The sequence below is a fragment of the Cryptomeria japonica genome, chromosome 4 (genome assembly GCF_030272615.1).
Source record: "Cryptomeria japonica chromosome 4, Sugi_1.0, whole genome shotgun sequence".
NCBI lineage: Eukaryota > Viridiplantae > Streptophyta > Pinopsida > Cupressales > Cupressaceae > Cryptomeria > Cryptomeria japonica.
The window spans coordinates 591,639,973-591,655,637 of record NC_081408.1 but is presented as its reverse complement, the minus strand read 5'-3'; the positions used below and the strand labels follow the sequence as shown (position 1 = coordinate 591,655,637).

The 15,665-nt window shown below is 35.1% G+C and overlaps 1 protein-coding gene across 1 annotated transcript; it reads right to left on the bottom strand.

Annotated features, from left to right (window-relative positions):
* Positions 1-1,725: 1,725 nt before the first annotated feature.
* LOC131078623 (delta(12)-acyl-lipid-desaturase) lies at positions 1,726-6,850 on the bottom strand. Its single transcript, XM_058016374.2, has 2 exons — positions 6,638-6,850; positions 1,726-3,174 (listed from the first exon to the last, which is right to left on the bottom strand). The coding sequence occupies exon 2, from the start codon at positions 3,153-3,155 to the stop codon at positions 2,025-2,027; it is 1,131 nt and encodes a 376-aa protein (XP_057872357.2). The 5' UTR covers positions 3,156-3,174; positions 6,638-6,850; the 3' UTR covers positions 1,726-2,024.
* Positions 6,851-15,665: the final 8,815 nt, after the last annotated feature.

The window sequence follows — 15,665 nt, the reverse complement described above, 5'->3', positions numbered from 1 at the left end:
AGAGTTACCACCCCTCCTCACCCCCTCCTCACTAACAACTCACCCCCTCCTCTCTCCATTACTAATAGAGAATTACTAACTCCATTACTAATAGAGAATTATTAACCAGAGAACTTAAGTTATGTATGTAATAGCACATTTTTCCATTACTAACCAGAGAACTTGAGTTATGTTGAATTATGTATATGATAGTCAAAAAACAAAACCAGAGAACTTAATTACTTATCAGAGAAAAGAACTACCACAAAAACAAGCTCACTTAATTACTAACCAAAGAAAAAAGAACTACCACAAAAACAAGCTCACTTAATTACTAACCAAAGAAAAGAACCATTACTAACCAGAGAACTTGAATAACCAGAGAACTTGAGTTATGTTGAATTATGTATATGATAGCCAAAGAACAAAACCAGAGAACTTAATTACTAACCAGAGAAAAGAACTACCACAAAAACCAGAGAACTTAAGTTAATGTATGTCATTACTAACCAGAGAACTTGAATTATGATAGCCAAAGAACAAAACCAGAGAACTTAATTACTAACCAGAGAAAAGAACTAGCACGAAGTATCACAAAAACCAGAGAACTTAATTACTATCCAGAGAACTTGAATTATGATAGGCAGACAATTCGAGTAAACACCCTGACCAGAAAATTTGAATAGGAAATCCTTATAAAGATTATACCCTGACCAGAAACTTTGAATAACACATCCTTATAAAGATTTACTTTGAATTATGTTGAATTATGATAGCCAGAGAATTCGAGTAAACACCCTGACCAGAAACTTTGAATAGCACATCCTTATAAACATTTCTACCTTATATAAACATTTCTACCCTGACCAGAAACTTTGAATAGCACATCCTTATAAAGATTTCTATAATTTTGAATCATGTTGAGTTATGTATGTGATAGCACATCCTATGAAATTACCCTGACCAGAAACTTTGAATAGCACATCCTTATAAAGGTTTCTATAACTTTGAATTATTTTGAGTTATGCATGTGATAGCACATCCTATGAAATTTCTATGACTTGAATTATATTGAATTTCTATAATTTGAATTATGTTGAGTTATGTATGTGATAGCACATCCTATGAAAGAACTTAGTCCATGTACGGGGATTTCTATTTTTCAGTGCTGTTATCTATGTGATATCTATTTTTATTCTATTTTCCAGTGCTGTTATCTATGTGATATCTACTTTTATTCTATTTTATAGTGCCGTTATCTATGTGACCATAGTGGCACATCTCTACAATTGATTCTAAATAAATTTTAATAGCTAGTTGTGGCGTCTACAATTTACAAGCTTGCTGCTATCAATCAAATAGTCAGTTGACAATGATTACTAAAACCAAGTATCTTCATCATTTTAACTAGTAAATATGAAGGAATTTAACAAGTAGGATCATAAGATTTCATTGACACACCAACATGCTGATTTTATCAGAGGTAGACGTTAGTGCACTTGCCAAAAAAAATTCAGTAACAATAATGTGAAAAGCAAATTAACAACGAGATAAACAGAACACATGATCTTTGCCAAACACGATTACAACAAAGAGTTTTAAGCCCTGTACTGAAACTATTGAAAAAGTTAACAGCACCAATGGTGTTAAAAGCCAACACTCGAACTTTGCCAAACACAAATTTACAACAAAGAGCTTAAGCCCAATGCTAAAACCAGGTGTAATCACATACGAACTCCCTAGGCATAACATAAAAAGAAAGTTGATTTTAACAGAACAGTGAATACAAGAAGGAATTATTCTGGGTGATTCTTTCATAAAAACTATTAGTTTTTGTTCTAGAATCATACCATTTGAGGTCAAAACCCTATCTATGACTTACATAATACCATTCCATATGGAAGCAAGTAAAGCGATAATACCAAATCCTACCCGAACAAAAGAATTTGGCATGTCCAAGGAATGCTACAGAATTACTATTCTATGCCATTTTATTTTTGTACCAGAAAACTCCACTTTGTTGAGAATGCTACAGAATTACTATTCTATGCCATTTTATTTTTGTACCAGAAAACTCCACTTTGTTGAGGGCCGTCAGCCTCTACATACACACATTCTCTAAATTCCCGCCACACGGCTTTATATACAGGTGTGCCGTCAAAATGGTAGTAGGACCCCAAAATTGGTCTAATAGCTTTGGTGGCCTCCATGGCATTATAGTGAGGCATTGTGGAGAATAGATGGTGTGCAACATGTGTGTCTGTTATGTGGTGGAAGACATGATTCAAAATTCCGTAATCCCTGTCAACTGTTGCAAGTGCACCCCTCAGCCATTCCCACTCCGTGTTGTCATAATGAGGAAGTGCTGGATGTGTGTGTTGCAGATATGTGATAAGAACAAGGAATGCATTAACAATCAGAAGTGGGATTCCATAAATCTTGATCACCCAAAGCAAGCCAAATGATGAAGCCAACAGATACAGGGAATAAGCCACACCCAGTACACCAAAGTCGCTAGCAAATATCTGTAGTCTCTCTCTGTTGTTGTAAATTGGACCATATGGATCATAGTGACAGGCAAAACGGGGATATTTTCTTCCTGAAACATTAAAGGCAAGATACAAAGGCCACCCAAGAGTCAGAACAATTGTTATTGTGACGAGCCTTCCCAAAGGATTATTTACAAGATTGGATGTCCATTTTAGTTCCTCCTTTGGAACAGGAACAAAGACCTCATCTTGTTCTAGACTTCCAGTGTTGCTATGGTGCCTTCTGTGACTGTATTTCCAAGAGAAGTATGGCACAAGAAGCAATGAATGCAGTACAAACCCAACTGCATCGTCAACCCAAGAGTAGTCACTGAATGCATGGTGCCCACATTCATGTGCTATAACCCATACACCAGTGAGAACACAACCTTGTACTATCCAATAGCCAAGCCACATTGCCCACCCCACCAACCCACCCATTGTGAAGAAAGTTGTCAAATATAGGGCCAAAGAAGAGAGAACAAAATCAAATGCCAGATATGAGAACGATTTTATCATAGACCTATTGAAGCAGTGAGGTGGAATTGCTTTTTTCAGTTGACCCACGGTAAATGGAGGCTTTGCAGAAGGAACCCTCTCCATTTTCTCCCTGTTTGGTGGCAAGGTCATTCTCCCTCCACCACCCATTGTCAGAAAGGAAAGTAACCTGCAAAATAAACCAGAGATCATAGATAAGAATGAAGAATCACAAATCAGAGATTCAAATTATTAAAGAAGGATACTATCAAACTAGTAGAAGATTGCAACAGATATCAATAACAAGAATAATGGAAAAGAAGCCACAAATTTTGACAAGCTATGCATTTGTGGAACACAACTGAAAGTAAATGTTGAAGAAAGTTCTCTCCCTACTATTCAATCATTTGAGCCACTTCATCGTTTTGGTAAAATAGCAGTTTCTATCTTAAACAAATAATTGAACGTTATAGCAAGATTGCCTTTAGACAAATCTTCATATTTTTCTCACGGTATTGAGATTCTAAATCATAGGCAGTATTTAAGGCCTGGGATTCTTAAACAAAGTTAACGGGATCCTTGTACAAAATAGTCATAATCATCAGAGTATTTGAAACATATTTGGAATTCTTTTTAATATTTGCATGGAATCAATTTACCGTAAATACCTCAATTTCTATGCAGCAACTGCAAATAAAATTACAGTGGCCCTTTTACATTGGATTAGTATTTTGAAAAATTTATGTAAGCTGTTATAGAGGTAGTATGGAACTATTCCACCATGCACTTTTATGCTAATCTTGAGTAACAAGTAAAACTTTGGTGCGAAAATCTACTGACTTTTTAAAGCATGCACTGATTAATTTCATGGGAGCTTCAAAGAACAGGGGTACCATAAAAAAAAAATTCCTCCTTGTTTTAAGAATAAATTATTAAATTTTAACGGTACATATATAGCAGTTCAACTTTCAAATCCTGAATTATAACTGCTCCTATTTTAGAAGAAGGTTCAAAATTATTATATTATAATAATTAGAACCACCTGAACTATAAAAAAAACCAAAAGGGATATTATAAGGTCATATCTCAGGAAAGAGCTTCAGCTCCCAGCTCCTATTTAAAGTTTTAGGTGAAACTAGGGAAGGACCTGAATGTTTATCATCAGCTTTATAGGCAGTTAGTATAATATTCTGTATAGTTATAAATTTGTAAAATATATTAACTATCTATTTAGAGAGTTTTTTATATTATTTACCTGAAAGTTTCTCTTACCTGAAACTTTTCACCACAGAAATTAGAAGCGCAGATATTGTAGATAACACTCTGTGACACCTTAAGTTAAATAACGCATTCTAATTTTAAAACGCTAACATCTATTAATTCAATTAAAAATTATAAAAAAGTGTTTGTAAATTTTCTAAAGAACCACTGCTACCTAAAATAGAAGAGATGCATGCATCACAGCAAAGGACCATCCTATCATAGAACAACAGTGTCACCAGAGTTCCCGTAAATATAATTTTTGTGGAAGCAGACAAGTTTTCATTTTTTAAAACTGACAAAAAAATTTATTCCAGTTTTTAACTAGCATTAAAAAAACAAAAAAATATTGGGGGCAGTTTTTAGAGTACTTCAGGCTGTGACTGTGTAATTTCTTTTAAGCCAAATTTGGTAGCTCATTCAACGGAACATAGTCTTTTTTATTAAAAAATTAAAAGCAACCGAATGCATGTACAATTGCACAAATGGCTACAAAAATTTGACACGCAGTTTGTTCCAAAGGAAAAGGAATAAAGGTCAGTAGTGGAATCCCCACAACGGTCACGTGGGCCAGACAAAAGCTAATTCTAGTGGTCTTGAACCCCTGAACACTGATCAGTTCACGCATATTCCGACAAAAAGATCGCAACAACCCTGATATTTTCACCCGGAAAACACCTACCGTTAACAAAACGCCAATCACAAACTGGCTGCCCCAGATACAGCTGTCACTGCGACAGAAGCCAAACGGCTACGGCGAGAACGGTTGGCCGATACCTATATCAACAAACCGTCCACCACTACCACAGGTTAATGACAAATCAGATCGAGAAAACTTGACAAAATACCTTCAAGGAAATCACGATACAATTCGACAAGGCCTAAACGAATGATAAAATGGAATATTTATACAGACAGAATATTTACGAGTTGAACACGTCTAGTTATGGAGTAACAGAGAAGCTACAGTAGGAAGCGTACCCCCAAAGAATGGAATTTCTGTTATGTTTTTCCCTTTCTAAGGAAGTGATTATTATAATATAAACCACATGTCAATCATACCGAAATAGGATAGCAGAAGGTTTAATAACTGGAAATCGACACAAAAGTACATTTAAGAAAATATTAAAGAAAATAGAACCGGAAACCATTTATGGAGAATGTCTCAACGTCGCGTCGAAGCAACTGCGAAGGAGAGGACTTGCATTGCTAACGGCATGGAATTCTTCAGATGCGGAAAAAATGTGTAGAAATCCCAGAGAAGCTTACCCAAAAAGAATGAAAATTCTGTTACGATTTTTCCTTTCTGAGGAAGTGGTTATACCCACATGTCAATCTTACCGATACAGGATTGCAAAAGGTTTAAGAACTGGAAATGGATTTTCTATTAATGGAGTTAAAGAGAAGCTACTGTAAGACACTTACCCCAAAAGAATGAAATTTCTGTTATGATTTTTCCTTTCCGCGAAAGTGACTATTATAATATAAACCACAAATCAATCTTACCGAAATAGGATTGCAAAGGTTTTAGAACTGGAAATCGACACATTAGTCCATTTGAAAAAATATTAAAGAAAATAAGACTAGAAGACATTATAGGAAAAAGTCTCAACGTCGCGTCGAAGCAACTGGGGAGGGGATGATTTGCATTGCAAAACGGCATGAAATTCTTCACATGCCGGCAAAAACGTGTAAAAATCCCAATCAAACTTAGACTTTAAGCCCAAGATCTTCAAGAAATGATAGCAAGTGTTTTAGATGCTAAAGAAAGATGTACTGAAGAATAAAAAAGCCTCGCTTGGAAAGGGCAATCATCTGAGAGTTCTTTAGGCTTTAAAGCCGTCCAAATTTGGGCATTAAAAGTAAAGCATTATACGGTAAACTAAGCAAAGCAACCATACAGCAACTTCAAGCAAATACAACACAAACACATCATCAGCTATCTAATAGTCTGTACTCAGCTTATATACACGTTTGATCGGAATCTCTAGGGCAATTTAATAGATCAAGTGATAAACTGCTGGGCATTCAACTGTAAATTTCTTCAAATAATGAGACTGATAGAAAACACCAAATAAGTAAAGGATTACCACGGAAAGCTGAACAGATCTAATGAACAAAACTTTGCATTCTTTCTGAAAGAGCCAAATCTTATTATAAACAAGAGACCTGAATATATGCTACCAAATCGAGCACAAGAAAAGGCAGCAAAGTCCATGACAAGCAGTAAAACGCACAAAAATGGGCAGATCGCAGGTATTAATCAATCAATCTAATACCTGAAAGACTCAATCGAAACATACAAAAACCAAGACAAAACTCTGAAACAGAGATTCTTGCTCAAAATACATCATTTAATAGGGCATTTCGCATTTAAAAGACAGCGCTCTTACCTCTTATTTGAAGGAATAAAACAATGGGGTCCTCCTGCAACCCCAAACTCCTTCGCACCTCTCTCCTTCGGCCTATTCCCACAGGTAGCCTCCAATCCTCCCTCCTCTTAATATAAGATTTTCTAATTTTGTAGCACAAATTTTTTATTTATAAAAAAACACATTGCCTCGGAGCTCCCGTTTCTCATGTGGCCTTCCCGCGAAGGTCCATCTGGGTCAACAAGTCGGAGTTCACGACGCGATATAAGATGCGAATATTCTGATCTAACGGTCAGATATTTCTACCATAAATATCTAACAGTTAGTTCCAGCTGGTAAAAATCTAGGGCTTGATCAGCTAAAAGGACTGCATCTCTAGACATCCTCGCCCTCAAAATCTTAATGAAAAAGAATCTCTGCCGTCCAATTGTCTCACCCGCGATTCGCTTCTTCCATCGTCGGCCTGGGGTCGTGTCGTTCTAAAAAATCGGACCCTTTTAGCGTGAAAGCAGGTAAATAGCGTGCAACTTTTCACGGAATCTTTACGGCCGCGTGAAACCTAACGTTATGACAAGGAAGACAAGTGCCTCGGATATTTTCAAGGCCCCAGATCACCCGCCATCGTCGGATTACACGTTGAATCAGAATTAAAAAAATATTTATTCCACAGACAAGCGTTCTTTCGTTTTGCTCGTGCTCTTTATTTAAATCGGAGTCTAAATTTTTGGAAGGAAATGAATGATTATGACCTGAAAATAAATGTTTTGACCTGATTTTAGAAGCAAGTTTGTTGCCAATTTGAACGAGGACTCCTCTTCTGATGCCACGTCTGTAAGTAAATAAGCTACGCGCTCTTTCCTTTCTCCTACACATAATCCTGTTTCACCTCTCATGCTCTGTTTCAGTACCTGCAAATCAAATGTCACCACACATCTTTCTGCTGCTTTTCTTAACATTTTATGAATTTCGAAATTGACATCTTGGAGCTGTTATACGCGATGCTTTGTTTCTTTTTCCTTCCCATTTTGTTTTTATCCGTGCCAAACATGCAAATCCCTGTCTGAGTGTGTGCAAATCCCTGTCTGAGTGTGTGGCATGCCTTGGATTTGCCATAAAATATAATCGCCAAAGTACGGCAGATGCTGCAACCTACAGCTTATTCCCATTGATATTTATTGCTGCTGTGTTTTTTGCATCTAGAAACAGTATTGATATTATGGAGAAATTGTGCATTTGTAAAGTTTTTTTCTGTATTAGGGTAGGTTCTTAGGTAATTTTTTTTTAATATCATTCACAATAAGTTTTGATTGTTTTTTTTATCAAAAGACGATCTTATTTTTTATGATTCGGAAAAATTTATTTGATCTGATTTTAAAAACAAGTTTGTTGTCGATTTGAACGAGGACTCTTCTTCTGGTGAGTAAATAAGCTACGCGCTCTTTCCTTTCTCGATATAATCCTCTTTCACCTCTCATGCTCTGTTTCGGTACCTGCGAATCAAATGCCACCACACATCTTTCTGTTGTTTTTGTTATATTTCGAAATTGACATCTTGGAGTTGTTATTATTCGTGCCAAACATGCAAATCCCTGTACGGCAAATACGACAAACTGTGGCTCAAGCATTGATATTTTGGAGAAATTGTGCATTTTAGGTAAAGTTTATTTATGTGTGTATTTTGAATAATTAGGGTAAGTTCTTATGTAATTTTTAAGTTTTTATGAGATTTTATATCATCTACAATAAGTTTTCTGGTTGAGATTTTTGAGATTAAGACTCAAAAAATTGAAGAGTTTTCTATTTGTGAAAAGACATGAATTTGTCTTTCTTTATGATGCTGAAATTTTGATTCTTTAGAGTCTCATTAAGAATCATTCAACTTTACTAACATACCAGTACTTTTTAATTTTCCTTGTACTTTTAATTAAAATAAAAGAAAATAGTTGATTATGAAATGGAAAAAATTATTTGACCTAATTTTAGAACCAAGATTGTTGCCGATTTGAACAAGGACTCTTCTTCAAGAGCCACGTCTGTGAGTAAATAAGCTACTTCCTTTCTCCTACCCATAATCCTCTTTCAACTCTCATGCTCTATTTCGATACCTGTGAATCAAATGCCACCACATCTTTTGGTTGTTTTTGTTAACCATTAATGGATTTCGAAATTGACATCTTGGAGTTGTTCTACGCGATGCTTTGCTTCTTTACTTTCCCATTGAGAATTTTTGTTGTTGTCTTTTTTGCTTTGCAAACAACATTGATATTCTCAGTAGTTGTGGAGAAACTGTGCATTTTTGGTAAAGTTTTATTTTCAGTGTATTCTCAAATAATTAGGGCAGGTTCTTAGGCAATTGTTTTGTTTTTTTAAATGGAGGAATTTATATCATCCACAACAAACTTTTAGGCTAAAGTCTCTCTTATTAAGAGTGGAGGATTACTTCATCAATTTACAAGACTTTGATTCCTAGTGATCTCATTAAGAACCATTCAACTTTACTAATAGACCAAAAGTTCATTGACTATTTATCTTATTTCGACTTGCAACCACTGCCCAACTTTTTAATTTGGTTGAGATTTTGGTAAGTCTTTTAACAAAAAAAATTGATATATATTATTTATGGATAGTATCTAATCCCGCGAGATGTTTATAAACGCCTTTGTTTTGTTTAAATTAGGATTATGGATCTATTATTTATCATATAGAATAGCATTGAGAACAGGGTTCTTCAAACTAGTTTAGACCAAATGAGAACTTCGATTCTTTGGTTTATCTTGAGGTTTGTCTGAGATTTTTGTTACTATTTTGTATTTTTTTGTTGTTTTAGCTAAATCGGAAAAACATCTTATTGACGTACAATGAACATATTTTGATCGGGGGAAGTCAAAATTTTCTAAAAAAATCAAATTCAAATTTTATAAAAGTTTAATTTCCTTTTGAAATATTTTTGTGTAATCTCTTGTTGTGAATCTTCCATCTCAAATATACCTACTATGTTGCCAAAATGTAATGAACCATATAATATTTTCAAATCACCTAAGATCAAAAGGCACCATCCTCATAATTGTAGCCACATAAAAATGTAATATGCTCAAGACGCCAATAGTGTGATACATGTGCTATTCTAACTACAGGGTGTAAAGTATGAAAATTGAACCACTACGAAGGATAATCAAATCCTTTGAGGACTCAAATTTCTACCATCCACTCAAATAAGCCTTCAAGTAATTGTGACCTTCAGGTTTACTTTCTAATTAACTAAATCTATATTTTAAATGTGCACATAAATTATCCAAGTTTTTGGGACTTAAAAAACCAAAATGCAGACCATGGAGGTCTCTTAGACAACATGACAAGCTCTTTGTTCGAGATGTATGCCTGATGTGCTAGCATCTTGTATGGACATGAAACAAAAATTGTCATAGAGAGACACAAAATGACATGCACGACATTGTGAATACAAAAACTATAAAATACAACTAAACAACAAGCTAAAATGATTGAAATGAAAGCAATGAATAAAACTAAATGATTGAAATGATAAGAGAAGGTTTAGAGATAAACATAAATTGCAAAATGAACTCACAGACTTCTTCCAAATAGCTTTTTTACCTTCACCTACACACAAAAGACCAAAGAAATGTACTAGATGATTGTATAAGGGTTCGCCCTAGTCAAACCCTCACTTCAGTATTCCCACCTCCATAGATAGCCAAGACAAAGATATTGACAATAAACATGAAATGACATAATCAATAAAATGCTAAGATAATATGCTCAATAACCATAAAGAGTTACCACTCCTTAAGCACAAAAGTTGGCCAACCTGCTGGTGCAATGAAGAAGAACCAATGGAGTCCATAACGATAGTTATGGTCTTTGAGTAACGTCAATGAGCTAGATATCTCTGTAGCAATGAAAATGATGGGATAATGCAATGTGCAGTCCAAAGCAAGAGAGTTGGTGTGAGAATGAGAGTGTTGTAAAAAGAAGAGAGCTTGTTCTAGAGGTAGCAAAGTGAATGTAGTGAATAAAAATTTTAAAAGGGTGTATTGGAGGTAAAATGGAGAATTTTTAGATAAGGAAAATGATTCCCAACATCCATGCAAGTTGGTAGAGGCATTACACTATCAAAATATGGCAAGTGAAATGTCCTAATAACTAGCATACTCACAGGTTTTTACAAGATGCTACTGCATCGTGCATACGTCTAAGAAAAAAATCAACTTGACAATCGAGAAACCAGACATGTGGGTGTTAAAGGATGCTTCAAATCAAGATTAAGAATTAAATAGCATAAATGTCTTAATTATAACTAAAGGGGAGGTGTATGTGGTGTGAAATTGCATAGGATGTAATTTATGGCATTACATTTTGCCCCCACTTTAGCAAGGGAAGATGCAAGCTAAAGAAGAAGAAGAGAATCAAGAGTATTTTACGCAGGATGCAAAGGGGATGCAGAGTCTTCTATCCATGTGGAGTTTCCCCTAGGGAAGATACCTGAGTCGATCTTGCATAAAATTGTTAAGTTGTATCACTATAAACATGTTAGCTACAAACAAACATGTTAGGTGAAAAAAGAACATATAGACATCAAAAATTGCTTAGATATAAGACGATGTTGATATGTATAGCTATCAAGTTGTGTTATGTTATGGACCACACAACAATCCAATCAGTGCATGAGTGCTACAAACTACATTGTAGGAAAACTGCATAAAAAGAGACATAGATGTGTATATAGACAAGGTCCAATGCTTTTTCCCCATGGTAGGAAACAATAAGATAGTTGAATACATACAAATTTAAAAAATGTACATATAAGAAGTATGTGATAAGAAAACTATAATATGAATATGATAGCCCCCCTTAGAATGAGTTGTGCTATGCATAGGAGCACAAGTTATTCTAAGGAGAAGAGATGGTGTGTCATGAAAACATAACAAGATGTATCCATGGAATGTTATCCTACAACAAATAGCACATAAAACCTAAAACATCAACAAAAATATGACCAAAAAAAACACAAAGAGATAGGGGGATCCTAGCATCGGGGTTAGTAGGATTCATATGATCAATAGAATCTATATATAATAATGTATGAATTGTCTTCATATCCCCAAATCGTTCAGATCATGAAGATGGAGCACATGAAGTCAAAATAAAAATTTGGGTCAACATGGAAGAAGCCTAAATGCCTTGACACTTTACATCATCCCCAAATGTCAAAATTTAAAGTACGATAAAAAGAAGGATGATACAAATAAGGAAGTGTATGACATATTTTCTCCCATGTATCGAAGTACTTGCAAGGCTATCTTGGGTTCTCCAGGAGACAACACAGACATAACAAAACAAGCACGAGGGAACACAAACAAACAAGCACACTCTAATCTAAAAACACGAAGAGGTATTACCCTATCAACCACCTCCAATAAATCATCATCTTCCCAATCTTGATCATAAGAGGAAGGAGGACGAACTCACAGAGGCATAATAACCAAGGTAGTACCAATTGTCTCGCCTACAACAAGAGCTAGGGATAAGGTTGCCTAAACATTCTCATTCACTAGTTGCTTTGAGTTAAGTGTCAATGATCGTGCAAAGATAACTGACAACACCAAAATATCCTCTAAGGAGTCAAACATACACTTCTTGAAAATGCTATGAACCAAGAGTTGCAATGTTGACCTCCGAGAGAGGGGTAGTGATGAACTTTGGAGAAGGCGGAGCCTTCTCAATACAAGAACATAAGAAGAAAGGGGAATTGAAAGAGTAGAATCCTTATGACGGAACTCAAGGATGGAGCCTTTCTCAAACTTATGCTTACTTAGGAAATTGATATGAAACCCTCACATCAATTGTGGTAGGTTTAAGGACCTTAGGGAAGCTAAGACAAAAGTGCTAAGAAGTAAAAGGAGCAAATAGAGTCATGCTAGACAATACCTTCGTGTGAAGCATGTTTATAGGCTACACAAATTAAGGAATATCAGGCAAATAAGTGATAAGAGGTAGCTCCCGAGAGGGAGTAATGAAAAGTTGGACTCTCTTAGGGTAAGGTTCATGGGCATCTTCTAAAGAAGTTGAAAGTAAGACAAAAGCAGAAGTAGAGACAATAGTAGAGATAGAAGAAGAAGTAGAAAGTGGAACATGAATAGAAGAAAAATGCTCAGGAGCTAAAATAGAAGACTCATCCTTAGTCTTTGATTCAATCTTTCATTCATGAGCCATCGCCCATTGATGAAACGTATGCTCATGTACAAGTTAGTTCCAATGTAGATGGGCATCAAAGCATGAGAAGACTATTATTTTTCTCCATGGGCAAAGCTATCTTCATAGCCATCATTGGCATAAGAGGAGGCTCCATAGATGAAATAGGAGGTTTCATAGAGACATGGACTTTAATCACAATCATTGATACCTTTCCTCATTTTTCTTTGGGAGTGGGTGGAGGAATAGGAGGAGCCCTCAAAATTCGAGACGTAGGAGCTACACGTGAATGAATAGCCAAAGAGGAATGTTTACCCTTTCCATACATAGTAGAGTGAGGTATGTCATGAATAATGGGAAGCTTAGAAACATGGAATTTCATCTTTGACAATGTAGATGCCTTATATTTTCTTGTGCTAGGCACAATTCAAGGAATAAGAAGCATGATTGAGGTTGTGAGGTCCTAGGAGAATGGGGAGGTTTACTCAAGGGATCAGACTTTTCCTTAGCCCTCGATGAAGGAGTAGAGGATAAAACATGCTATTGTGTATGAACAAATCAAGAACAAAGAGCTACAGAAGAAGGAGGAGATAGGACCAACACAAATGTTGATTCCTTGGTCTTGTAATATGCTTGATATAACAGATTACCACAAGGCAACATGAGCCCCACTAGAGCAAGCTAGAAGTGGTCAAGAAAGAAGCACCCACATGACACTAAGAGTTTCTATTTGATGTCCTAGATAGTTTGCATAGTATCATCATGAAGAAACTTCAAACACTTGTGGACTACAAAAAGCAACAACATCCATGGAAACTAGCCAAGGAATGCCTAGTTTCACTCTAAACAAGTTAGACTATGGAATCACAACAAATGTTGTAGAGACAACCTTAAGTCCCACAAGGATCGACAAATAAATAGATCCCAAAGGAGGAATATAAATACCATCACGAGTATAGATGGTAGCATTAGACTTTTCATACCTCGCCCTATGCATATCATTGATTAAAAGAGTCTCCTCTATTTTGACATTAAATTTGTAGGAAGGGTTAACCATAACACTGGTAACGACATTACTATTAACCTGAGTAGGGATGAACAAAGGAGTGGGCTCTCCATGGATTGGCAAGTCATTAGGTGTGAAAGATATATCTGATAGACTAACATTCTAACTTGAAGGGGAGATCGAGTAATGGTCACCAAACTCACATACTTGAAGCCACTAGGTGGAGTAGATGAAGTGGTGATGAAGTTCAAAGAATGAGGTGGAAGAGTATATGTATAGATTTGTAGCTGATTATTAGGCTTAGCAACAAATTTATTTGTATTTCTTTTCTTATCACCAAGTCATGTCGTACCACTATTTATTGGTCTTGTATCGTGTATAAAAAGGAGATGCAATGATTATTATATATGTGGAAATCTAAAATGTCCTTAATATATCTTAAATTTCAATTATGTTGAAACAAAACCTTTAAATCAATAAATAGTAACAAGCATTTACCTTCTTGCATTGGTAGAATATTCAACAATTCATACAAGTGCCTCAATGTGCAAGAAATGTAAATATGATGACAATATAAATAAGAAGAGATAATTGGGAGTGTGTGTGTGTTAGAAACTCCTTTAAATTAAGCAAAGTTGATACAACTTTCTCATTTCTATTAATTGATGATGATTTGTTCTTTTTTCAACTATTGGAATAAATTTATTCTTTTCAACTATTGGAATGATATCGAATATTGTGGACCTTTTGGAGATCTCTATCACTCTCATCTCTACCCCTTATGTTTGAAATAAATGGATTAGCTATTGTTTATGTTTAGAATGGATGTATTTAGTTCGTTGACAATTTGTGATTAATCTCTCTACTTAGGACTAAGTTAGAGATGATGCACTATTGAGATGGCACTTTAAAGGCCTATGCCTTTTTTGCTGCTACCCCCACCTCTATTACCATCGTTGTTGAGATGACCTATCTAATCTATGCTTTTGCGACCTACGCCTCTACTCCCATTAACCTGTAATTGGATATGAACTGGAACTTTATTTGTTTATGAAATTGGATCCGCAGATTTGGACCAAAGATTTCAATAGTGTTAACTTGAGGCTAAGATTGGTGTTGCTTGACAACACTCCATTTTCCTTGGCAGTCTTCACTTCATGGACCTTTGCATTGTCAAGTAACCTGAAATGCCTTAGAAATCTATCTCTTGAGCATTCAACATGGTGATATTTCGTGTTCTTCCACTCCTCTTATTAGTTGCATTTTTTGTTTATCTAAACAATTGTGTTGTCTCCCATTTTTATTTTCATGTTTTCTTTCTTTGGTTCCACATTCTATTCTTATCTCCCTCCAAACAATCAGACAAATTCTACAAGCAATCATATCTAGGTACAATTGAAAATATTTACTTCTATGATTATGTGTTGATGGATCTCAACCTTTGGTAATTGCAATTCTTTTTCACTTAATAATATTTGAAATAAGAAAAAACAATGGTGGTGCTAAGGAGTAACTTGTAATGCTCTTTATTTTCATAGTTAAATAAACTCCCATTTATTGAAGTATATCTTAAACACATTGTATTGTATAGGTTGAATTAGTGAGTATTCTCAACATCATTTTTATCAAATATCTATTTATGTAAAATGTCATTTTGATGGTTTGAATGTTAATTGTATTGTTTATCAAATATTTACAATAAATTAAATATAATTTCTTGTATTAAGATGTAAAAGTGTCTCCTCCTTAAAAAGATTAGAAGCAATTATTATTTTCAATGCTTTTTCATTTATTATGAAAATATGACTTTTTCTTGCAGCACTTCATGCCTAT